Raw genomic sequence first — 26,709 nt, 5'->3', positions numbered from 1 at the left:
GGCGGCGGCGGCGGAGGAGGAGAAGCTGATCCGGGTGCTGGTGCTGCTGCCGCAGGACGACGCCTACCTCTTCTCGCTGGGGCGGGTGCGGCCGGCCATCGAGTACGCGGTGCGGAGCCTGCGGGAGAGCGGCGCCGGCTTGCCGCCCGGCTACGCCTTCCAGCTCACCTACGAGGACTCGGCGTGCGGCAACCGCGCCCTCTTCAGCCTGGTGGACATGGTGGCCCTGCAGCGCCGCCGCCCCGACCTGCTGCTGGGGCCCGTCTGCGAGTACGCGGCGGCGCCGGTGGCGCGGCTGGCGGCCCACTGGGACGTGCCCATGCTGTCGGCGGGGGCGCTGGCCGCCGGCTTCGGCGCCAAGGGCGGCGAGTACTCGCACCTCACCCGCGTCGCGCCCGCCTACGCCAAGATGGGCGAGATGCTGCTGGCCCTCTTCCGCCACCACCAGTGGAGCCGGGCCACGCTGCTCTACAGCGACAGCAACCCCGAGCGCAGCTGCTACTTCGCCATGGAGGGCGTCCATGTGGTCTTCCAGGAGGAGGCCTTCCACATGGCCGTGCACAGCTTCGACGAGAGCAGCCGGCACCTCGACCTCGACGACGTCGTCCGCGCCCTCCAGACCGGCGAGAGGGGTGAGTGGCGGCGGGGCGCCCGCCTTGGCTCCTCCGCGGCGTTCGGGGGCGGACGGGGCGGTGTGAGCGTCGGGGAGCGAAAGTCCTGCGGGAGGGAAGACTCACGTCCCGTCCGTCCCGTCCGTCCCGTCCCTGCCCAACTCACTGAGGGTGCTCTGCCAGCATCCCCGGGCCAGGCATCCCCCGACAGAGGGGGGACCAGCTGCCCTGGGCGAAATCTGTGCCCGCAGAAGTTCCTCAGAGTTTTGCCTCCCGCGGCGGGGAGGGAGGCTCGCCCTCGGGGACCGCGCCGGGAGGGTTTTGTGTGTGGCATGGTAAGAAATCGGCTTTCTGCCAGCGGTCTGGGTTGCCCAAAATCGCCCGCATCTGCGGAGCAGCAAATCTGTTGCTTATTCGCTGAGATTTTTGCAGTGACTATCTGTAAGTAAGTTCAAAGTCAAAGCAAAGATGTTTTCTTCTCCCCCTGCTGTGTCTTGCCACGGGGATCCTTTTCCCCCGCTCCTGCCATTGGAAGCCCCGTCGAGTGCCTCATAAATAACAAATGCATTTAGGGGAAGCGGTCATTTTGGGGGATGTGTGGATGCGAAACCCGTGAGTGCGTGCAGTAATATTGCCACCAACTGTTAGCAAAACACCGTGGAGATAAATGGCTTGTAAAACATCTTGGAAAGTCACCCCTGGGCTGGATGAACTGGCTTTGCATCATGAAGTAGTAAAACGCTCAGAGTGCTTTGGGATGTGGAAATTTGTAGTTAGATGTGTTTTAAAGTGAGATCTCGCTGAGCAACATGTGGATATGTGGGCTTACCAAAAAGGCATTTTCTGTTAGAGGCTTTTGCCAGCCATAGGCTTCCCCAGTAAGGTACTGCAAAAGAAGAAAAGGTGTATTCCAGAAGTGGACCACAGGATCAAGTTAAGGAAAGTCCCCTTAGCTGTTTTCCAAAAGAGGCGTAGATGTACAAAGTGCTTTGTAAAATTGTTACATCCCTGTTTGTAGAATGTTAAAAGAGCATCAAAATGGGACTGATAAAGATCATGCCATGTGTGACTGGCACAACTGGTGTAATGGTGCCGTGGGCTGGAGACGGAGCAGCCTTGCACTGCTGATGTCGTTACGCTGCTGTGAAGTCCTTAACGTGTGCAGGAGCGTGTGTGAGATAACTGAGGTCTAAAAGCATACGGCTGTTTAATTCTCTATTCACCGAAGCAGGTGCTTAAAATAAAGCTTTCCTAGTAAGTGCCATTCAGGGAAATATACTGAATGGAGAGAAAGAAATGTGTAAGTGCTAGAGCAAACCACTATGTGGGGAAAGATGCTTTTCTTTTTTAATCAGTGAAACTTTGGGGGGGGGTGGTTCAGCTTGCAGTTCAGCTTTCCAGATGCTAAGAGCGTAACAGCATGCTTACAGCAGGAAAAGGCGAGTATTCACCCTTAGCCATAGGGAGCTATGGCTATGCTGTGGGAATTTGACTGATGGCTAAAGACAACCCTGCTCTTCAGACCATGCTGACAGTCAGGGAAGCGAGGCTTGCTTTCAGCCTGGGCTTAAATGCTTTGCTGAGCTGAGACCTTTGGTCTTGCATGATTCTGTAACTTGCAAATGACTGAACAAAAGCAGCCTGCTGTCTCACTTCTTTCCCTGCCTTGTGCCCTGTGGGGTCCCTCCCTCTGTCTCACCTCTTCGTTTGTCCTCTGGCTCATGCCGCTACTGTGAAATGCAGCAAGTGGGGCCCTTCAGCTTCAACTTGCGCCTTTCTGACTTCAAAGTCTGACTACAGGACTTGCCTGGCACGTTCACTGGGGCCCAAGGGGTGGTCCTGCTGCTTACGGCACCTTTCAGGTTGTCACAGTATTTTAAAAGTCATATATCATGTGAAGGATGCACCGTGTGCCTTAGCTGATGAGATGAGGTCTTCATTTCTCCTGAGGACTCCTTGGAGCTCCCCCCAACGGGGCAGCAGGGCTTGTGGGTGATGTGGCACTGTCCAAAGCACTTTCTAGAAATGTTTTTGGTTGATTGGTTGGTTTGCTCACCTACTGTGACACTGTCCTGGGCTCTGACCCTGCACCTTCTCTGTTTCCAGAGATTGCTGCTGGTGTTGGTCCCACCTGAGTGGTTGGGCTTCCTTGAGCTGCCCGAGTGGGAGTGAGCTTTCAAGCAGATACAGGATACCTGCTTGAAACTCTCCCAGGGCTGAGAAAGAAGCTGCCCCACCAGCTGGCCTGTGGGCAGCCAGGGCAGAGGCTGGCCCCGTGGGTTACGTTGCTGCTGGCTGGGGGTGTGCACTGAGCTCTCGGGGGTCTGGGAGGCAGGGGTGCACTCAGCCATGCACCTGTGTTTGCCAGTGGCTGCCTGGTCAGTCCTTGGAGCCACAACAAAATCATGGTGACAAATATGATGATAAAAGTTAACCACTTGTCTTCAATGAATTTTGTTAGTAGTTCAAGCTCCCTTGTAGGCTCGGTTAGCCACTCTGCAGTCTTGATGCTGTAGGCTCAGGTTTGCCATAACGGTTACAAACCCAGGACTGTGCTTAAATGCATTGTGCATAAGCATGTAGTCCAAGGGATGCACGTAGCAAAGGGAACGCTTACTCCTTTAACTGGAATTAAACTCTTAAGTATTTGCAGGATGAGTCAATAATCCTCGTCAATAAATTCAGAATATTAGTATTAGAATTACTGTGGTCTGTGTGTACTAAACTGGAGGGAGAAAATTTTGTACGTGTTTGCACTTACACATTTGTATGTACGCAATAGTAAGGTACAGATGCAGATTAAATACACATAATTTACATTTCTGGAAGACATGCCCTTAGCTTATTTGCTTCAAAATTTTGAAATATGTAATCTTTGCTCTCCTGCTGGGTTAAAAACCACATCCAAATAGTTAATATTACTTCCCTTACATTCCTTTAGAGGCTTACAAAATATGATTGAATGTATTTTAAAGTAGGTTTTTTTTCCCCAACTCTCTTTGTTATTCCTTTTGCTCAAGGTCTTTTACTGGTGTTGTGGGAATCTCTTTGATTCCATGTACAGATTACGGTTTTATGATAGATGTGAATTATAAAGGCGAAGTCAAGGGAGAATTGGGAGGGCAGCAAGGAAACATTTCAAAAGGAAATCTCTCACCTATACTGAAATTAGGAACAGTGAGACAAATTCGTTCCTGATGTGCATCTGGAAAAGATTTGATCCAAATTTTATTGTAAGAAAATTTTTTTTCGTCTTCTTTTCCTTCATGCTAATATACTTCACAATGGTCATGAAATATGTCTTGCTCTGTTGCTCTGGAAATTATTATATTACTCTGCTATAATCAGTAGGATAGAGCTATGCATGGTATAACTCTCCTGAAGCGTGGGGATGTACCGAACGTGACTCACCCCAGTGGCACATCTGGAGCTTTATGCCTGCGATGGCATCCAACCAGAAACGCGATGGGAGAAGATTCATTGTGTGCGAAAAGATTTGGCCTGTTTGGCCTTTTCATTTCTTATAATAGCAAACACTTCTACCCAGAAAAGCCGAATGTGGTTTTGATTCAGTTTTATTGTTGGGGTGAAAATATTTGCGTACATTATTGTAGCTTTTGAGCCTGGCCATGCGTGACGGCGTTCTTGGAAACGTGCGTGCAGTTGGTTTCGAATCATCGTCCCAACAGGATCTCTTACGACTTCGCTGTAGGATATAGCCCTGAAGCACGCACTGGTACAATACTTTGCTGCTCCCTCTCATGTCAGTAGCTTCATACCCACAGTCTTGTGAACCTGTATAAAAGTTTATAGTGTAATGTTCTCCGTGTGGGAGGTGTCTCCCTGTTGCTGAAGACCTTGCCTGAGTTTCTGCTTTCCCTTTGCAGAGGGAAGGGGTAGCAAGGGGAGTAGTTCCTCCTGCCCAGCAGGTTGGGGAAGAGACTGTGGATCCTGGTGCCCACACAGAGCACACCTGCGGGCTTGTGGGTCCTGTTGCAGCAGCAGAGCCCCTACTTAGCTCTTGGTCTGTGATAAATGAGTTTAATCTTGTAACTGTCTTTAATCTTCACACTCAGAAAGTGGTACTTGCTTTTCCCATTTCTGAGCATTAAGTGTCCCGTCAAAGGTCGTTGCCTAGGCTTATTGTATATTCTCTGGAGAGAAGGTTGCGTTCTGGAAAGATTGATACCACTGGCCCTAGACAGCTGCAGAGATGCTGCTCTCCATTAACTGTAGAGAGGCACCAAACTGTTCAATGGTATGGAAATTAAAATGGTAATGTCATTCTATCATTTTACTTCCTCATCTTCAGATTGTCTTATGTCCACTTAGAAGTAACAACAGAGGCTTATGGTTGCAATCAGCTCTACGAATATATGCAGCTAAAGAAATCTGGAGCCTGAACTTATCACATGTTGCAGGGGTGGAAAAAGCTAGATCACACACAGGCTTTATTTAAGTATTTTGAGAGGAGACAAGGGAGGAGGAGGCCTTGCTGTGTTTGGTACCTGTCTTCTTTCAGCTGTTTGGGAAATCAGCTTTGTTTGCCATCTGCGTTGTCAAGTTTGTTGCAATGCTGGGAGGACAGCTGGGGTCACTGTCTCTGGCAGCATTCATGCTTAACAGGCTGTTCCCTGAAGTTCTTGAACTGCTTCTTATCTGTGTTTTTAATTTTCTTCCACTAGTTGTAATCATGTGTGCCAGCGGTGACACAATCAGGAACATCATGTTGGCTGCTCATCGGCAAGGAATGACCAACGGGGACTACGCTTTCTTCAATATTGAACTCTTCAACAGCTCATCATATGGTAATGTTTTTCCTACCCAAGTGTGTTGCAAAGTCTTCTGTAAGCCTGGTAATATTTTTAGATTTGTTAGCCTCAAAATATGCAGCACTGAGTCCCCGAATACACCCCTGTCTCTCCCCATCGTTGCAGTTATCTTCCACTTGGGCCACTGCAGGAAATAAAATGGACCTCGTGGCTGTAGTTGCCCCTGGGTGGATCACAAGATGCCAAATACACTATAGGCATTGCTTATTTATTTACTTGTAGGGTCACAGAAGCAGCAGCAGACGGAGACATCAGTTATCGCAGCCAGGTGTGGGTACCCCACGCTGCAGTGTGCGTGCTCAGCTCTGCGTGGCTTGCACCATCCCCAGCCTTGTGACTGCCAAATCTCAGGGCAGGGGTATTCCTGGCTGCCCTGTGGCCTGCCGTCTGTGCAGGTGGCTGGAAGGAGGCACTAGCAAGTGCCAGGGCTGTAGGCAGCTGCAGGGCCTGGGTCTCCAGAAGTCGCCTCTGTGCTGGGGGATCCACACATCTCATTTGCGTCAGCTTTTGATCAGAAACTGCACCTGCAAAAATACTCAGCAGTGTTGTGTGGAAGGGAGAGCACTGGATGGGACACAGACAGTCCAGATTTACTAGAGTGGGGCAGATAAAAGTGGCTGATTCCACCCCCAGTCAAAAGGATCAGAACTGTCAAGTTAAAACATGACTTTAAAGTGTAAATTAAATACCTTTGCTTTTTGAAATATACGTACTTTCAGTTACATTTGATATTATGGCAGAGCATGGCAGGGACTAAATCTGCTCTCAGCTGCTACAGCTGTCTCAGTTAAATTCAAAGTAATACTGGAGCAACGTGTTTGCTGAGCTTTAAACAACATCAGATGGCTGAAACAGAGGCAAGTTCATGCCTGGGAACTAGGTTTTGTTGAAGTGTCAATGTGGCTTTTGAAAGGAGCAGCCTCTTTTGCAGGTGCAGAGAAAATAATTTCCCCCCTGCAGGCTGCCTTAACTAACCCAGCACAATAACAAATTCATTGCAAATTGAAAACCAAGTGGGAGTTGAGAAAGAGGGAAAACTTGGGGTTTTTTTCTTTCTTTCAAATCTCAAAAAGCTGACCAACAGGAACAACTGAATTCAAAAAAGGATGATGTATTTTGTTTAATAAATCAGTTAACTGTAAGTTATATTCTTTTGCATAAACTTTTTGTTACCTGTCTACCACCTCTGAGATTATTTCACAGTAAACAGTTCTGTTTGTTGAAAAGCTCTATAATGAATATATATAGCTGTTTAAATTCAGAGATACAGATACATACAGAAGTACAGATGCTGCTACATGTATCATCTAGGTTAGCTAAAGAAGTGCCAAGTTGTGCCAGGTAATAAGGAAATCACTTAAGTAACTAAAAGATAAAGTTGCAGAACAAGATCAAAGCCAATGGTTCCAATCAAGGTGTTCTTTTTGTTGAGTTGAATTTGGAGTGACTTTATCCCTTGTGGTGTAAACAAAACCATTTGGCATTGAAGCCTTAATCAGGACCAGAGCAAAAAGCTGAAGTATCAGCAGTCACAAAACCCTGAAGTTTTGGCCCCTCTGTAGACCCCAGGAGCTTTGCAGGCTTGACTTCACTAGAAACCACTGATCAAATAACCCCTCTGGCTGCTGGTGGTGGCTCATTACCCCTGCACTACTGCTGCATTTCATCTCACAGAGTAGAAGTGCATCAGAAGTGATTCATCTGGCCATAGGTACATGTCTGTGTGTGAGCTTTGCTCCCTTTGGAGTCACAGGAGAGAAGTAGGCGCCTCTGGACAGCAATTCACCTCATCCTTAGGTGTATGCAGTGGCTCAGATGAATCATCCCCTACAACTGATTGATGGTTTCCTTGCCTTGGCTGAAATGAGCGCAGGGTGACTACCTGGGAAGTGCTGAAGCTGGCTGGGACAGATAGTACCCAAAGTTCTCCTTGAGCAGAGGATGCTCGCGTAAGAGCTGCGGCTGCAGGAGGTCGGCTGCTGAGTTTTGGAATGGTTTTGCTTTCCAGGATGATATTTGCTAGGAGGTAGCGGTGGTTACAGGAGGCAGCGTTGCAATCCCCAGGCTCAGCACCCTGCCCCAGGAGGGACCCTGGCATCACAGCTGATGTGGGGCGGGTGTCCCCAGTGATGCAGCCCCCAGGAGACGGCACTTGGTTCAGCCGTGTACAGGGCAGCGCTGTGCCATCCTGGCGTGGGACCTCCGCGCGGCATGGTGGTGGGGGCAATACCCATTTGCCCCACAGTCGTGTGGGAGCCTCAGCACCATCCTGCTTTGCATCACAGGTAGTCCAGACTTCTTGTAGCTTTTCCAAGGGATGAATGAAAACTATCTTGTCTTCTGTTGTAGTGTAGTTAGAATGCGGCATTTTCTGACATTTCTAAGTAATAATCCTTTTAAACCAATTTGCATGGGAAACACATCCACAAAGAAACAGAAAGAGTGAAATGACTGTGCATCAGAAGTTGACTTTTGTGCAGATGGTCATCACATGTGGAAAGCAAGCATAAAAGAGAGATGTAGAGAGATTCCCCCAAAATTCCTTGTTGCCAGTGCCTGGAGATACTACATTTTGTACCTTACAAAAGGTACAAAATCTAAGAGTGGGTGTGATTGGCAAATTGGCACTTTGCCTTTAAGTTCAGATGGCCATATTGCAGTTTGTTGTTGCCTCTGTTCTGAATATTTTAAATTTTTCAGAAGAACAGGCATATTAAATGCCAAGGCTGCAATTGCACATAAGTACTGTGGCAAGATGACCTCCTGCAAAATAATCCATGAAGGAATTTAAATATGTAGATTATTCTAGGAACGCTGTTATGCAAGTGTACCTTCCCTGCTCCCAGTGTGAGGATTTTTAAAAACAAATATGTATAGTGTCCAGGACAGAAACTTATTCACATTCTACAAGTACTATCGTTGGGGTTTTTTTTGTCTATAATCTCACTCTTTTTAGCCATCTGAATTTGCAAATGCAAAGCTATAGCAAAGCCCTCCGTGCTGTAGTCTATGACATACTTCTTGAATATCCCTCTTGAATTTTCCTCTGAAATGCAGCTACCCAGCTGGGGCAGAGGCTTTTCAGCCTCCAGGCTCCGGCAGGGCTTCTACTCTCTTGTGGGGAAGCTAGCAAGATGTGCTACCTTACAATTGCCAGATGTGCATTTCTTTCTTTGCAAAAGCAGTGACAAGGACAGGGTGCAGGCACTGAAGGGAAGAGTGCCATCTCTGAGGGCAAAACCAGATGGTGGGCTGTTAGTTGCTTGCCAGTGTTTCCATCAGGTCTGATGGCGTAAGTAATCAGGGTCCTGGCGTAAGTAATTTTCACTAGTTCAACTTTGTATTGGGAAATAAATCCCTAAACCAAGGCAGATGTACCTAGAGCTTCTTCCTAAGAGAATGAAATCACTTCCAAAAAAAAAAAAAAAAAAGAAATTAAGAATTGGCAAGGTTCGTGGAATTTATAAAGATTACAGTCCTAGCTGGTCCTGAACTGTGGTAAATAAGGATTTCCTGGGGTGGAAAAGAGAGGTAAAAGGGCTCAGGTGGTCCTGTGCCTCTTGCCCTGTGCTGGGCATGACAGGAGCTGCCCCGGAGCCAAAAGCAGCAGGAGGAAAGACTTGTCCTCTGGAGAAATGCAGGTTCTTTCTTCTTCCCCTGTGCTCTCTGAGGAAGCAGAGCAATTCTCCAATTACATTTATTGTCAAAAATAGAAGGGAAAAAAAAAGTTGCAGCAGCAGTGCCGGGCTACTGGGAGGACAAAATGCAAGCTCTGTATTCACCTGCCTCGGGGGGACAGAGGTTGTCCATGAATTTGCTCTTGCAGGCATGTGGTACAGCTGGTAGTGCTGTGCAAGAAGCACCATGGGTTTGAAGCCTGGACTCCATCTCTGTTAGCATCTCCCCTCCCAAACCACTTGCTTCTCTTGGTCCAAATGACACCATGGTCCTCGACCCAAGCAAAGCAGCCACATCATCTCTCATCTCAGGGTCCCGTGTGCCTCCAGGTTGCCCTTGGGAACTTAGTGTTAGTCTTCAGCTTGGCTTATTTAGCTGTGCTGGGGTTTGTTGCTGTTGTTCAAAAAATAAAATGACTGTCTAGCTTTTCATTATTTGTAAGCATTTAAAGGCACACTGCTTAGGGCTACCACTGTTCCCTCTAGGTCTCTTATTTTTCATTTACGTAGAATAGCACAAAACCTGGTCCAGGGCAATGTGAACCTTTCCACTGATCTCGTGAAGCTTTGGATCAGGGTCTCAGGACCTGCTAAGGTCAGGCCCTGTTAGGCAGAAGGGCTCCTCTGCTAATTAACCAGTTGGCTGTCCTGCTTTTTAAAAATCTGGTTACTTTACTAGTGGTCTCAGTGTTGTGATTTAACCCCAGCCAGCAACTAAGCACTGCACAGCCACTCACTTACTCCCTCCTCCCCGGTGGGACGGGGGAGAGAGAATCGGAAGGGTAAAAGAGAAAACTTGTGGGTTGGGATAAAGACAGTTTAATAGGTAAAGAGAAAGCTGAACATGTAAGCAAAGCTAAACAAGGAATTCATTCACCACTTCCCATGGGCAGGCAGGTGTTCAGCCATCTCCAGGAAAGCAGGGCTCCATCACACGTAACGGTGACTTGGGAAGGCAAACACCATCACTCCAAGCATCCCCCCCGCTTTATATGCTGAACATGACATCCTATGGTCTGGAATACCCCTCTGGTCAGTCGGGGTCAGCTGTCCCAGCTGTGTCCCCTCCCAACTCCTTGTGCCCCCCCAGCCTGCTCGCGGGTGGGGAGGGGTGAGGAGCAGAAAAGGCCCTGACTCTGTATAAGCACTGCTCAGCTGTAACAAAAACATCTTGGCATTACCAACACTGTTCTCATCACAAATCCAAAACATGCCCCACACCAGCTACTGTGAAGAAAATTTAACTCTACCCCAGCCAAAACCAGCACACCGAGTTAAATTGTTGCTGCACTGTGACACAAAATGTGTAAATACAGCATAGGCGCAGGATCCCATTTTATTTCTATGTGTTTCTTTTCCGCTAAGAGCAGGGCTGGTCTGGCAGCCACTGCACACATGGTTTTCTCCTTGACTGTAGTGGGAGAGCTGTGGGAGAAGTAGCTGCACCATCTGCCTCCCATTCGGGGTGACAATCATACTATTGACTTTACTGATGCCTTTCTGACTGTCCAAGAGTGTTGCTGGTGGAGTGACGTCTAACAAAAACTTTGTGGTCAAATCCTCCCTCACTTGTTCTAACTTAAATATCTCTGCGTTTGAGATCTGGCACATGTTTTTTGCTCAGAGATGTCTTTTCATACTTAAGCTTCATCCTACCCTTTAAAAATAAGCAAGCACAGCATGGGAGTAAAGTTGTCCTTCTGTTTGCACATTTACTTCCCACGAGCCATTCCTCCCTTCCCAGTTTCCTGCATGTCATGGAGCAGGTTCAGTTCTCCCTTGTACTCTGCCATCTCCCCAAGGTGCAGGAGAGGGGAATTGTGGGTGGAAGAAGGATGGCAATCCTGTAATGCTACCTAATGTGGAGTTGGAAATGCGCTTGCTTTCCCCTTAGGAAATGGCTCTTGGAGAAGAGGAGACAAACATGACCTTGAAGCCAAGAAGGCATACTCGTACCTCCAAACTGTCACTCTGCTGAGGACCGTGAAGCCTGAGTTTGAGAAGTTTTCCCTGGAGGTGAAAAGTTCTGTTCAGAAGCAAGGTCTGCATGAGGATGACTACGTAAGTACTTGATGACAGGCCTTAGGTCTTAGCATGCTCCTAATGAAAGCAAAAGTAGCAGTGAGACCTAATCAGGACAGAATCACCTGCATTCAGTTGTAAAATCCCACTGTTGCCTGTATAATATCTTTTCTTTTTTTTTTCTTTTTCTTTTTCTTCTTTTTTTTTTCATGGATAATGCAAATAGTAAGAATAGACTTGACCTAGGTGCACTAGTGCTGTGCACCACCATCCATGACCAATTGTCCTGTGCTCATCCCCTTGTTCATCAGCAGGAAGGTAGTGGAAAGGCAGATTACCAGGTCTCTCTCCCTTGCCCAACAATCACTTGTCTTTTTTTAACAGGCAAATAACTATATTCTTCTTTTTTGTTTTCTCCCAATAATTTTTTTTGGTACAATAAGATCTCAGAAAGTTACACTCTCTGTATTGCATCTGGTGAAGTTTTTCTTGATGTGAATGAGAAAAGTGGTTTTATTTCCCAACTAAGCATATTTAGATTGTTGCTGTTGTGTATTTTAAACTGTCTAAAATATCAGTATAGTCCTTGTGAGTTGTTTTAAGCCTAAGAGAGTGCCACTGTCCTCCAGAGATGGATGTGGGAAAGCATGTCTTTTTTTAATCTCTCCAAATGTAGGAGGAAGATGCCTCTGAAAATTGCTTTTGAGCTACTGCTAAGCTAGTTCGTTAGGCATTTTCATAGAAAAGTCTTTTGTGAAAGCAAGAATGTATAGCACATACCTATAGGGATTTCTGCATGCTGATACAAGTACTTCCCAGACAGTCAGCCTTCCCCATGGTGGGGAATAAACTTTCCAAATATACTTATGAAGAAAAGAGGCTTGAAGAGAGTTTGGTCAGTCTTTAGCTGTAGGAAATGAGAGCTAGGAACTTATCCTGAAACTCAAGAAAGCAATACAAACCCCTCCTTTGCCAGGAGGGCACCTATCTCATCTCTTTGCTTTAAGCATTGTGTCCCTCACAGATGGAGGCATCATCTTCAGGGTGAGCACAAGCTGATGAACTTGAATGTTGTGTTAATAAATGATCTTTCCTGCAGTTTATTGCATAACCTCAGCTGTCTTCAGAAAACTTATACTTCTTAGAACTTGAATATATTTTATTTAAATATTTTACTTAAAATTTGTTTGAATCACATCAGTGGCTTATATTTTTCCTGTGAAACCTTCAAAGTCTAGGCAGGCAGAAATAGTCTTTTGTGGTCATTCTTTGCCTTGGGTTAGTGGAGAAACTCCAACTGCCGACTTCAATGTGCTGCTCAGTGAAGAACCTGCTAAATGAGTTTTGAAGAAGGCGTGGGACTGTACTTTGTGCTGTTCCTCCCTTTTCCCTCTATGTGCCCTTTTGCAAGTGTCATTTAGCAAGCTATGTACATTGAAGATCTGCTATGTGCTTTTGGTTGTGGTTGGTGAGAAATGTGATTTTGAATATTAAAGATCCAGTCCTCCACAGTTTTGTGGCTTTTGTAGTCTGGGCAGTGTGACATTTCCCCAGATGAGAAAAGTGTTAAACTGCAAGACCTCAGGATGCTGTCTGTGGGTGGTTTGGAGGCAGGCAAGTGGATGCTTTGCTGTTCTTTAGAATGGGGACCCACTGCAAACCCTATGCAAATTCAGCATTGATAGACGCTGTATAGATGCAAGCTGCTAGGGTCAAGCAGAAGTGGATCCATGAGACAGCAAATCCCCTCATGCCAGTGAGGGGGAAATTTTGCAGGCTAATGTGGTTGTTGGCAGTGCTCCTGGCTGTCCCAGGGCAGCTGCGTGGGTGCCTGGCTCCCTTCTGCCTTGTCCTTGCCCTTCTGCTGCCGGGCTCCGAGGGCTGCCTCTCCGCATATCCCATTCCCACCCATGATCCAGAGCTTTTAATCTTGCTCCAGGTACTCCCTCACCCAAAAACATCAGCCTTTGCTAGGGCCAGGCAGGGGCTGCTGCTGCGTCTCCTGCTCCTCTTCCTTTCCCACCCAGCTTTCTGCACCCTTCCCAATCTCTTCTTGTGGGGGCAGAGAGATGACTTCTGATCTATGTACACCTACCACAGCTTCCTGCCATCTGAAACATCAATCCTTGACTGATGGGAAGCTCCTGGTGGAGGCCATAGGGATCTGGGCCTCCCGGTGAAGGAGCTACAGATCATGGCTATGGGGGAAGGAGGTTTGGTTTCAAATGCTTAACTTAGATCTCAGCAGAGACTGTCCTGCCTCCTTTCTCACAGCCTCCTAACCCAATGGGAAAATACAACTTCTTTAAGAGTGGTAGCCTTGGGTTGAGCATAGCAAAAAACATTAGCTGTGTTACTTCATTAACAGTGTGTGAATTTTAACTATCTGGTTTGATTTTTGTCATTTATGATGAATTTTACATTTCCCCACTTTGGACAGTGGGAAAGAGATGCTTCGTATTCCCTTAACTGATTGTCCTGCTGCTGTGTTCAGAGGAGAAACATTTTGGGGCAGCCTTCAGGCTTGAGAAAAAAATCCATTTTAAAAACTAATGGGGAAAAATAAAAAGCCAAAGTGAGGGCCAGTTCCTTCCTCTCTGAAAGATATGTGGCTAGTGGGCACATCATTAATGGTGCTTCTTTTGGCAGCGTGGGAAGAAAGTGGCAATTTTGGCCTAGACAGGCGCTAAGCAAGGCTGTGTCCTCCAAGGAAAGCTTGGGAGGGAGAGGTCCTTCAGCTGAGTGGGTGGGAAGTGACAGAGATGGATTTTTCTCTGCTGGATTCTGCTCCTGAAAACAAAAACTCTGGGGGAAGATAGTTGGTCGTAAAGTCCATCTCAAGTCCTATCCACGGGTGTTGAAATATAATCCTCATCCTTTTCTGCAGGCTGTGTCCCAAGAGGATGAACTCAGGGAGATTTGGATTTGAAGCATTCAGTGTTTCTGCTTCTCTGTGTGGATTTTTCCAGTGTCATGGGAAAATGGGGCCCCGCGTCCATGCTCTAATTTGTCTTGCAGTGACCCTAACTCAAACCAAAGTAGTTAGCGCTGCCATTTTGTCCTGGCCTCTTGCCAGCACTAATCCTAAAGGCATTATTATCTACCAAAAAAGAATATCATAAAAATGGAAAATAAGAAGACAACAGAAGGAAAGATAAGGGAGACAGAAAGGGCAAAGTCCTAAAGCAGCAGCTGTCCAATTGCCAGATTGAGAACACATAGGGCTCTTAGAGGAGTAACAGGTTAAAAAGTGTTGGCCATCTTCATCTCCAATTGTGAAATCACACAGAAAAAAGAAAAATGTGTTCTGGGTTAATCTTTCCCAGGTCAGAAATTGCTTTTGTTTCTGCATGGGCATTATGCTGTGGAAATGGGGAATGTGGAAGAACCTGCTCCTTGTGAGTGAGTGCGAAAGTGTGGAAAAGGCAATTTCTCTGACTCTTCCAGGAATCTCTCTTGTGAAGGAAGAAGCTTCCTTAAGCACCTTTTAACTAGACAGCATCGAGAATAAGAGTGGCAGAGAGGTTCTGAGAAAGCATCTTAGAAGTATTTGGGTAGGTAATAGTTGCACAGGATGCGGCTAAAAATGACGATGTTCCCTGTCTGCAATGTCCCATTGCAACATCCCATTGCAACAGCTGCCTGAGTCTGTTAGCAAACATTATTAGTTTGCTTGGTCACCACTTTCAGAGTCTGAAAGCAGTTACTGTCATGTTAACGTAACCCAAAGAACTGTGGGCTGAAGCATCAGATCTGCTCAGCCCTTGTTTCAACATTCAGTAGTGTCATGATTTGTTTCAAGAAACATCCTGTAGTTCTGTAGAAAGCCTGGCCATTTTATTTCATGCCTACCTGGAGACTGACTTCTCTGATAAAATAGCCAAAAAAGAGGAATTTTTTCAAAAATCCATTCGAATTTGAGGTTCAGGCATAAGGGTAGTAGAATCACTTTAATGCTATTACACAAATTGTAGTTGTTTTCTCACTTCTTTAATGTTAATGCATTACCAAGACATTAACAGCAACATGTCCTGGTCTCTATAAACCAATTGATTCTTGGCTTAATTGCAAAATACAGGACAAGCTCTGCTTGCAGACCTATAGTCTAGGTGAGGCAGACAGCAATGGGAATTGCATGCATTTACTTGAAGGAAGAATTTGAAACTGTCTCTGAATTGGTGTGTGAATAACTCCCAACAGATACTCTAGTTAAAAATGTTTATGAATAAATAGTGTTTCAGTTGAAGTATATGCATGTGCCATTTTTATTAAATAATGCTGAACACTTAATGAATTGGCAGTAGGCTGCAGTTTGAAAGCTCTTAATGCACCTTCTGTTCCTCACTCAGGCCTAGGATTCAATAAATGCTTTTTTTATGTCCAGCCCAGTATTCTGAGCTGGGATGATTTTACAGCCTGGGATATTTGCTCTTCTGAGGTTACAGACCACCCGTGGCTTGTTTTTACTTCTCATTTAAAAGCTGAAAATGTAACTAATTAAACAAATATTTCTGCTGTGTTAACTCCATGACAGCATTGTTTGCGGGGTGGATACTCACACCGAAAATGAGCAGCAGGAGAAGCGAACTGGAGCTTGATTTGCCAGTAAAGTTATCTCAGTGAAAGAATGAGCTATGTGGATTAATTAGATCAGCGAGATGCTACTACCTATTAGAAAGGGCAAGTCTGTTTTATTTAACATTTTCAGCCCTCTGAAATGAGAAATGGTCCACATAAGAACAGCTGTTCAAGCTCCAACAGTTAACTACAAAAGCTACGTGGGAGGTAGCTGTGCTCATAAAGTTTATCATCTCATCCATAACATCCATGCCAGACTCTTCCCCATGTGTATTCCTTACGTCAGCCTTTTAATTAGGATTGTACAGCAGCTAAGATAAGGACTGGGAGAAGTGAGCAATTCAGTCATGTCTCTGAGACGCTGAAAATGTAATGTATTCAGCGGTGTACATCCCACTTGTCTTTTTTCAGGCACAGGCAAGCAAGATTAATGACAGGCAGGCTTTTGTGTCTCTTCTGATTACACCAGGATGGGAGAGAGTTTTGGGGAGGTTTTAAAAAAAAAAAAAACAAAACCCCAACCCTGCCAAGGAATAATTTGTTCAAATGAATAGGTCTATTCAGCTGCTGGAGTGCTTTGCTAATTGTGTTAGAAACAATGAAAGCAAACCACAAGCTGCTTTCAGCAGCCGGAAAAAATGCATTCACATGCCAGCTTATTAACAAGATGAATTCTATTAGTAAAACATATTTAGGATTTTCATGACCAGCCCTTCACCCCTTGGAATTAATGAGTTTCTTCAATTTCTGTAAGAGCAGTGTTGAACTCTGGACTGCTAAATTTGGTGAATACAGCAGATGCTTTTTTTTGCTGAAGTTAATGCTTTCTCAGTGATACGAAAGGCTAGTGTCTTCCACATTGGGGTCCTAGGCAAAACTACAGCATGATAGTATGCTATTTGCCATTAACAGATGTCATAAAAGACAGTAAAAGAAAGAAATTCTTCTTCTCTCTTCCAGTGGGTTTCTGTTTAGTTTTTCTAGCCTGTCTAAGCATATTTTTGAAGCTGTCTTAAACCATGGAGGAGATAGTATAAAACTCTAGGTAGATCTGAAAATAGTAACATCTGAACTCTTTGGGAATGTAAAAGTTTAGAGTTGATCTTCATATATATGTTGTATATTTTCCATAGCCCCATGTTTTTACTTGGGTTTCACAGATATTCACATTCCACTTTACTAAACAGACACTCAGACATTTATGGGCAAGACACTCTCCCTTTGAAGTACTTGGTAGAAATACACCTTATTTTCCACTAATAAAGTGTGAAAAATATGTCTTCCAGCAAAGTTAATAACCTGTTTTTGTTTTTAATGCCTCTCCATGCCATTTGCATTGCTAATGATCCAAAAGCTAATTTGTCCCATTGAGGTCTTGTTTTTATGTAAATTCGTAGGATTTTTGGTACTGGTATTAGATGGTCTTTAGGTTTGGCTCGGAGATGTTTGAATGAAGGCAAGGAAAGACTGTATATCTGATTTTGCACAAAACGACACTTTAAAAATGAAAGACCTTTGCTAACTGACTTTCTAGCAGCTAATATCTTCTTGTACGAGCCTTGTTCCCGGAGGAGCTTATGAAAATAAGACTCAGTTGAAAGTTTCCTTTTTAACTGGAAAAAACCCTCAGCTCAGTAAAGCATGAAGCAGGAGTTTTGGGTGAGCCTGTCCCATGCCAGGGTGATGTTGCAGCCAGCAGCAGGGTCCTGGGTGGGCAGCTGGAAGCTGTTTTCTGGTGGGAGCTGTTTGCTTGCCAGACGGCTGATGGGATGCTCCAGCCTCAGCGCTGCGGGTGCTGCGGAGGGTTCGCCTGTGCCGATAGCCTCACGCTGCAGTGACGTAGACGGGGTGAAGAGTTTAGTGTTTGAAATATGGCTGAGCCAAACAGTTTAGTTGAAGAGTTTGATTAGGAGGGTGGCAGGGGTTCGGAAGAACGAAGGAGACAGGTTTTGTTTTCTTTAGGGACATAAAGGAAGGACAGTCCTTCAAGGCCAGAAATGCACATTCCTTGTTTGAGCGCTCCAGGGCAGAGGAGGTGTTGCCTCCACAGGGGCAGATCTCGCACTGAGGTGGTTCAGGGAAGCTTTCCGGTACTCGTTTGAGCTGTTGATACGGTGAAAGTGATCCTGAATGACAGCAGAGCGAGGTTTAACTTTATGACATTCAGGTGACAAGTCTTCCTGAAAGAGCAGCATAGGTAGCAATCAGTAACACCTCAACTGTGTGATCTCTTGCTACGTTGGCACATTCATTTATTCTGGCTGAGTGCTGGGAGGTTAAGCAACCTGAACGTAGCTCTGAGAAAGCCTCACTCTCCAGAGGGACAGGTCTTTTAACAGGAGGGCACGCCGGCCCCGTGGGTGAGTCAAGTCACCCAGGTGTATGAGAGCTGGCGGAGCAAAGGCAGGCACCAGCCGCGCTCGGGTGAGCTCTGCCTGGGCTCTGAGAGACGATCAGTGTACCGCACTGCCAGCTCTGATTTTTCTTCAGTGGATGTTTAGCAATTCCTCTAACGTGGAGGGGTTAATGTAGTCGGCCTGTGAGGATGGGCTGTGTGAATAAAGGCATCGGTGTTCTTGTGCGTGCAAGGAGCCATAGGAATCCACAGGAGGGTACTCCCGACTTTCCTTCCCTCTTTGAGCAGATGTTTTTCCTTAGGAAGAGAAGCCTGAGGCAAAAATCAAAAGGTTTAGTCCATTCTAAGAAGAACTAATATATCAAGGTGGATTGAAAAGACAAGGACTGTCTGTGTCCCAGAGCAAATGAATAAGAGGGGCATGAGAAAGGGGCGCGGGACAATGGGAGAAGGGTAGGTGAGGAGCTCTGGGCACCCTCCGCTCAGTGGCCAGGAACAAGGCAACATTCAGTAGGCAGGAGGACATTTCCATTTGATGGCACACACGTTTGTAGAATGCATCCAGTTAGCCCACCAGACTGCAGACTACAGAATACCTTAGAAAACAAAATCAGGCAGGATCTCGGGGATCAGACAGTCAATAAGGAAGCAAGAAGCTAAAAGAGTGAGGTTTTAGCCTTTTGGAGGGGCTATAAATCCTCAAGTTTTCAGGCGTTAACTATGATGCTGTTGCTGGAGGGTGGGAGGACACGTTCCATGTGTGTAGCTGGAACAGTACTGCCTGCTGACAGGTACACATAAATATCTTCCGAGATAGCTGCTGTACCTCTCCTTTCCCGTGCTAGTGGGATCCTCGCAGGTATGCCAGCAAAGGGATGGTTAATCAGCCAGGTGAACGCCTTTCATCAGATACCCAGTACGTGAAAGAAAATAACAAAGCCAAGTCACTAATTTTTTAATTATTTGGAATGGAAGCATGATTAACAGCAGCCTGAGGGTTTGCATTAGTTCCATGCCATTAAGGTTTACAAGTTCGTATGCCCATTTACCCTGGTATTTAATAAAAGGATCATTTGTCATGGCAACCTCAGCCTCAGGTGGGCTCTTCGGGCAGATGATCTCCTCCCAGCCGAGGCACCCCAGGTGTTGGCAGGTCCCCCAGTACCAGGGTTTCAGCTCTGGGGCGCAGGCACCCCAGGATGCCCCGCAGACGCGGCAGGGCAAGGGTGGAGTTCAGACTCCCTGAAGGCAGGGATTTGATCCTGAATTTCTCTCATGCTAGCACAGCAGTCGTAGCCCCAGGGCTTTTAGATGAAAGGGGCAGGGGATTTGAAAGGACTGGCTCCCTGTGGGGTTTCTGCAAAGACTTGACTGCGTCTCAGTGCAGCGGGAGTTTGTTACCTGCCTGTCTGAGAGTAATGGGGTCACATCCATCCCTCATTCTCCACCTCCTCTGCTGGCAAGGGTGAACCGGGGTGCTGGTGCTTATGAATCCAGGTTTTGTGTGCCTAATTTTTGTCTGGAACTGAGTAAGGAGCTTAGATGACTAATCCTAGCTCCGAGCATACTTTTGAGCTAAGCACCACTTCTGGCTGTGCTGAAATCATCCGTGTTTATCCAGCCCTTAAGATTGTATTTAAAGCAAAAGCTTTGCTGGGTAGCCTTTGCTAACCTGCAATCAGACGGTCCTTTCATCAGATGGCTTTTTACCCCATTGAAGATTTCACGAGCCCACCCTCATACTACTTATCCACCAGCTAGTGTAGCACAGGTAAATTCAGTTTGAACATGTGAGTTTTCTTAGCAGTGATAGTAGTTTTTCTCTTCAGTTCTTCATGAGGAGTGATCTTGAAAGTTTTTAGTATAGAGAATAAAATTATTTCCATGATTTTTGTGGTTTGGTGATAATGTTAGAAATCCAGAACGCAAAACAATTGCACATTGTACAAGGATAAACATTTAACAAAAAATGTCCTTTCTGTTTGTCCTAGCTCTACATTTATTTAAACCAGTTAGCTTATTTTAGCAAGTGGAACTGATTTTTTCAGATGAGTGACTCTGTTATCCTGAAAACTGTTCCTGCTTGAAAAACAAACTTGCTCACTGACATTTAAAACTTAATATCTAATGAAAGGACTGGGATGGGGGTTTTTTTGGTTACTAGGTGTTTATCTGCAATTAGAGTGTCCCAATGGTTGCATAATGCTAACTTAAAATGTAAGCATTCATTACAACTGTATAACAGGTTATCGTCAGACTACCAATGGGGTCCTTAGAAAAATCCATTTAAAGCAAGCATGTTTTAATTTTTGTGTGTATTAAAGAGCAACTTTAATAGTTCTTGTGTTTTACCACTGTGACTAGAAGTATGATTTCTGAACATATTTTTGTAACTCATTACATGAATGACCATGTAGTTTGTTAGGAGGCAGGAAATTCTAAAAAGGTAGAATGGTTAATTTTTAAATGACAGCTATACCTTTTGCAGTTAAGATCCCTTCAGTATTCATGCAATGATAATACAGTGCTGTGTGCTAGAGATCCTTTGCATTGGTCATTTATCTGGAGTTAGAGATGTATTTTTAACATGGGGAGATGGATTTCACCTTAACTGCAGGAGCATATTAATGCATTCTCTGATTCTGTCCTTTTCCTTGATAGGTGGCCTGGAGCCCTTCACAGCTAAGTTAAATAGGTGAATAGTATGTGTGTAAAGTATACATAAAGGAAAAATTCCCCTAAATGATTATTCTGTAGGTCGTTCACTTCTGGTACAAAACAGTGTTGCTCCTTAGCTACATCGATTGCACTACTTTGAGACCAATATTAAAAGGTAATACAGGAACCAGAACCACAGAGGGGTAAAATGGCTGGTACTGACGGGCAGAATGAATCGGTGAGCGCAATTAGATGGAGCCAGGAATAAATCCCACGCAGGTTTGCAGGGGGAAAGTCTGGTCCCAGAGGTGCTCCCTGTTCCTGGAGCAGGGCAGTTTTCAGCTCATCCCGCTCCCGCTTTGGCCATGCCGTTGGAGGTCTGGAGCGGGGTCTGAGACCCAGTGATGTCAAGCCGTGGGTTTGGTCCAAAGCTGATGCAAATCAGCAACAGTAAGAGCCCCTTGACATGAGCTGACTGTGGGTAAGGCTCTAAATCTGCTGAGGTGGCTGTTCCCATGTCTGTGATTAATGGAAGGAGCAAGCTTTGGCTGTATCTTGAAAGTTTTCTGCCTGACCTGTTGGCAGCAGGCACTAGGGGTTTAAAGCTGTTTTCTAGATAATCATGGGAGAGTGTTGCAAGCAATAAACAAAGAATGAGCAGCTCTCACAGGCAGTGGGGTAGAAGGGTTCCTCTGTGCCCTTGCATCTTGGTTGTCACTGTGCCCTGTCGTGTTTTAGCTAGCGTTTCACAGCGCAGCTACCCTGCAGCCTAGGACTGAATAGGTTTCTACTTCAATTCACCGTTGAGACAAAAGAGCAACTTGTGGCTGCCCCAGCCAGATGACAGAGAGTAAGTCTACCAGTTTTTCAAGGATGAGGTATTAAGAGAAACAAGGTAGAGAGCATGAAGAATGAGGACTAGATACAAGAGCAAAGGAGCTGGCTTTGTGCTTAGTTTTCTTTCCCTAGCAAGAAAATAACCTTCACTGGCAAAATCCCTTAACTCCCTGAAATGGGCAGCCTTTTTTAAGTAAATCCCAGATATTCATTGTTAATTTACTTTTATTTTCTTTTTGTTAATTTCTTTTATTTCAGCAGACCTTCCTGTGGAACAAATGGCTGGCTTCAGGTCCACAGCTGGCTTTAAAGTGGACGGGAGTTTGTCACTGGCAGTATTTCAGTCTTGTTGGAATAAGCATTCTCTTGTCTAGGTGGAGCAAGGATAGCAGTGGTTTGGCGTGCCCAGGGTGCACATGAGCTCATGTGCCAGCTGGTCAGATGCATGGCTAAACAGTGCAGGCGGGCAAAGGCACGTTCTCACGCTGAAGGAGGACTTAGCTGCGTCAGAGCATCTTTGTAACCAAATCAAACAGAAAGTGCAGTAAAAGCAGTGATCTTTCTATTCACCTTGTCTCTCAAATGGTGCTTGCAGGCTCTTTCATGATGGAGGTGGGCAGCTGGTGGGCTGTGACCACTGCTTGCTTCCCAGAAGTTATCATCGCTCTGGTTTTTCTACTTAGACTTTCTCTCCCAACTTGCACTTCAATTGCAAAGTCCTCACATTTGGGCCACATTGCCTGGTGTGCAGAGTGCTTAGGCAGAGGCGCACATCTCCATCTCTGCTGTGCTCAGCATTACTGCTGCACCAATAAATACCAGTGAGGAGACAGACACAAGCAGGCAGCCCTATTGGAAAAAGCCTCCTTAAAGTTAAAGGGAAGTGAAGTCTTGCTCAACTGCAGTGCTGAATTTTTAAGCTATAATTTTAAAGCAGACTGTAAGATTCAGTTTGCAGAATTCACGTAATAAGGTCATATGCTCCCCTATAAGAAAAGTCTTGTGTGGGTTTCCACATACACACTGTCTCCCTGTGAAAGATGAAATGGATGCAATAGTATTTGAATAAATCTCTCTTAAATAGGCACAAGGTTTTACTGTTATATGACATCTCCTTACACTGGGGAATGCTAATCCTCTTTTTCTAGGGAGGGGTGTGGGTTCCAGCCCCAAATAACAAATGAGGGTTGGTACAGTTTTCTGTTGTTTAGAAATCCAAGTCCTGAGCTCTGGCCTCATATGTTCTTGAGCAGATGCCAGCTTATATATTTATGTATTTATAGAGAATTGATACCAGTGAATACAGTGAGAGGCTGTCCTTGGCTACAGCAGTGTTGCCCAGAATTTGGCATAACGCCCTATGTTCTTTTTCAATTGTGAATTAAATATTGAGGAAATGGCCTTCTCTGGAGAATGCATGTGTTTCTATTATTTTTCTCTTTCCCTTCCTGTTTCTTTGAACCACTAAGGTCCAACTCTGTTAGGGAAGCAATCTGGTTGCCCAAGCAAACAGGCTGTATTTTTAGTATTAGACATCTAAAGATATCGCTTTGATTAACCATTTTACAGCTTTATCCCCCTTTCCAGTTGCTGGGCTGGTTTCACAGTGATGTGATCTCTGTGGAAACAGGTCAGGTCATGTATCCGTGTCTGTAGGCACCCTGAGACATGCTGTTTATGACAGCTGGCTATGGGTGAAGCCTGTGGCTTTGCGTTTGTTTTATTTGGGAATCCTTGAAATCCCAGTCCCGATGCATGGGAGTAGCTGTTATGCATAGGTGAGATTTAGGAACTCTGTGAGTTTCTATTGCATAGTGGCATTAAGAAATCCCATGAGGATCTGAGGAGCAGGATGGTGAGTTAATGAGAGCTGTGATAATCCTGTTATGATGGTAACATGCAGGATGATATACAGTAGTGTTATGGCAGTAAGACTAATAAATTACTGCAAAGGTGAAACTGGACACAGCATTACTGTTTTGAAATGCACTTCACCTATTTGCAGGTAATGCTCAGATGTAAGGGTATTCTTCCCTCAGTTTTACATTCTCAGTCTACATCTCACTCCATCCAGAGTTTCTCACTGAGTTTATGCAAACTAAAAGTTTAACAGAAAATCAGTTTGTAACAATCGTATTTTATCTTTAAAAAAGAATTTAAAACAGAATCAATTGTATCTGTCTGTCATATACTGTATGGGCGTCATAAGCACCTTGCTCTGGGTTTGTGCAGCTCAGAGCAAGGGTACAGCAATTCGTCAAGGAACAGCAGAGAGCCCCTGGGCATCCCAGGGACATAAAGGAGTACTTCTAACAACGGCATCATCAGCAGTGATGTCCTGAATGGGAGCATGTAACATCAGCAAATGGTATCAAAGAGTAAAGTCCCTGCTCAGAAATTAAATGAAGGGTATATTGCTGGATAGTGAGTCAATCAACAGAAAACAACCAAAGATACATGTCAAGAAATGCATGTTAAAAAGTTAACTATGTCAGGGTTTCTTGGAAAAGCTCATAAAGGAAGTACTGTAATTATAATTGGCTTGGTGAAGAAGGATTAAAAAGAGAGAACTGACAGTTAAATTGTAACTGCTTAGAAAAAGACTGTTTTACTGAGATACATTGAAACAGCATGAGATAGTAGGAAAACATCTACCTAAACTGTTAGATGTGTTGCTGTGCTGGAGAAGTCCACAGCAATGAAGTAGGTGAACCAACTTGGCATAAGGTTGGTTTGAAGTACACCATAGCATTTATATATTTGAAATATAGTTGCTGTATTTGAACTTCATTGCCATATTTTTACTGTGTCATGCTATAGTTTTACAGTATAATACAGTATTAGTAAAATTCACGAGGATTCATTTACAGCGTTCATAGTCCTGAGGTTAGATGAGCTTCATGTGTTTATAGGATCAAACTCCCATATTTGATTGCTTAAATTTCATCCCTGTGGACTAATCTGAAAGAGGGTGAAATACCAGTGAGCTTTCAGTGGGCATTAGCTCACCTAAGCATCATGTCAAGTATGTAAATTGGTAAGATTTTTGCAAAAAGTCTGGGTACACCCTATGCAATCCCCCAGGGTCCTCACTGATTTTGGCAGGGACTATAGTTTGACAACTTGAAAATCACTGCGGATGTACTGGGAAGAAGATGCAGAGACCGAGTTTGGGGAATGTTAGCTGTTTGCTTTTGTAGTAGAGAAAAAGTGATGATGATCTTCCCCACCTAGCACTGAAGTGGTATGAATTGCTGTAATTGCTGTGATTCAGAGCTGGGCAGTTCCAGATGGAAGAGAATAAGCTTACTTAACAGTCAGTGGGCAGGATATGGAAAATTATGGGTCCTGCATAGCTGTAGCTTGGCTGTCTTCCACGTTGGTAGTATTTTGCATTGCTGTATATGCTGTTAACACCTTGGTATATATGAATAGTGTGGTCATACTATAGCTGCTTGGGGAACTATAACTTCAAACTGTGTAAAATTTATTCATGTGATTTCCATGGAGAAGGGTTGTTTTTTTTTTCTAATGGAAGATGGCTAATTAGAGGAGAAAGGTAGGAAAATAGAAGGTTCAAATGTTTGCTTATCTCATCCAGTTAGCTTACCTGGTTTTTAGTTATGTGGTACCTTGCGTGGGATGTGAAAGTAATAGGGAAGATATACTAGCAGGGGAGTTTCCACATATTTGTATTGCAGCCTCCAAAGATGTTCAGCAAACCTGGCAGCTTCTCTGCTGCCACTCACATTGCTGATGACACATGTTAAGGGGTGGCTCTGCTGTGCAGTACGAGTCAGGGACAGCAACATTTTGGTAGACCTGGCATGCAAATTATGATCACAGCATTTGGAGCTCAACTCACACCTGTAGTTAAAAAACCAGCATAAATCAAAATGAAAAATACTATAATAAAAAATTTCTGCGTTTTATTAGAGCTTAACTAAAAGAACTGTTAATTACCTACAAGATTAGTGGATCTTTAATAGCTTTTATAATCTGTTTAGATTTGTCCTGAGGGCTGTCTAATGTTGAACCACACATTATTAATTTCCACCGAGACCGTCAGGCAACCTATGAAGACATCTTCACATTTACTGTCATTCCTATTTGAAACATTCATGGCACATACACTTCTTCTAGCCTTTTTTAACTGTTTTCCTGCAGCAAAGGAAGGATCGGGGGTTTTTTGTAAGTATTATTTATTCTTACTGTCAGGTATTCCAAAATTCAAATAAACACAGGCCAAAAAGTGTAAAAATTATTGAGGAAAATTTGGTGTCGGTCTGTTTCATCATTTCTGATAGGACCGAAGGTAGAACAGAAGCTATGTTAAAATAATAAAAAAAGAAGAAGAAAGAAAATCCTTCATACCCATGAGGTACATGAGGTATCATTAACAGAGTTAATGTTGTCCAGGAAGGAAGTTCTGGGACTATATGGCTTGAGACACTGTTCTAATAAGTCAGGAGTGGTATCAGATGGAATAAATTTTGCACTCTTTTTACTCAGGGGATCTGTTGTAGACAGTCACAGGGAACAGGGCTGCAAAATGAACCTGAGTGAGCTCTGGACAGGTGGAAAATGGAATGAGGAAAGAGCAATCCCTTCAAAATTATCTGCAGCCATTACTTCATGTTGTGATATTCCTCCCGTCTCTGATGTTTTCTCCTTTCTAGGTTAGAGCAGTCCTACACATCATGCAACCCATTCTCTGTGTAGGATCGTGGCAACTTAATGATCGCGCAAGATATGCAGGAAGACTTTATGACCTTCATGGCATCCTGTTTTCCCTTTCAAAAACTGGTGCTTGAACATGTTCCCAGAATAATGTGAAATGTAGTTGGTGTGCCCAATATATCGTTTAGCTGGGGAGTGTAGGTGCAGTCTCACCTGCAAACAGTAGATATTACTCTTTCAGAAGATTTGAAATGGCATAAATTACCTGCAGTTTCACCTTCCTTGACAACATAGGATAAAATGCTGGGGTTTGTGCCTGAGGAACTGAGAGGTGTCACAGACAATCTTCTGATGATTTTCTAATGTGATTTTTTGCATGTAATGTCAGGGCTTTTGGCCAAGAGTCAAGGCAAGGGGCTGTGGCATTAATGTTCCAACTGCCAAGTGAGTTTTGACAG

General features: G+C 44.8%; 1 protein-coding gene across 1 annotated transcript in view; it reads left to right on the top strand.

Moving 5' to 3' along the window:
- Position 1: 1 nt before the first annotated feature.
- The window catches only part of NPR3 (natriuretic peptide receptor 3), a gene marked incomplete at its 5' end in the record, with an annotated part of 40,950 nt that continues 14,242 nt past the window's right edge, over positions 2-26,709 (top strand). The window contains 3 exons of the mRNA XM_010563991.1: positions 2-632; positions 5,297-5,419; positions 11,015-11,181. Of these exons, the coding sequence (XP_010562293.1) occupies positions 2-632; positions 5,297-5,419; positions 11,015-11,181 (921 nt within the window). The remainder of the gene's footprint in view (positions 633-5,296; positions 5,420-11,014; positions 11,182-26,709) is intronic.

The sequence above is a fragment of the Haliaeetus leucocephalus genome, unplaced genomic scaffold (assembly GCF_000737465.1).
Source record: "Haliaeetus leucocephalus isolate CR32 unplaced genomic scaffold, Haliaeetus_leucocephalus-4.0 Scaffold174, whole genome shotgun sequence".
Taxonomy (NCBI): Eukaryota; Metazoa; Chordata; class Aves; order Accipitriformes; family Accipitridae; genus Haliaeetus; species Haliaeetus leucocephalus.
Note: the sequence above shows the minus strand (reverse complement) of the source record. Positions and strands in the feature narration are given on the sequence as shown.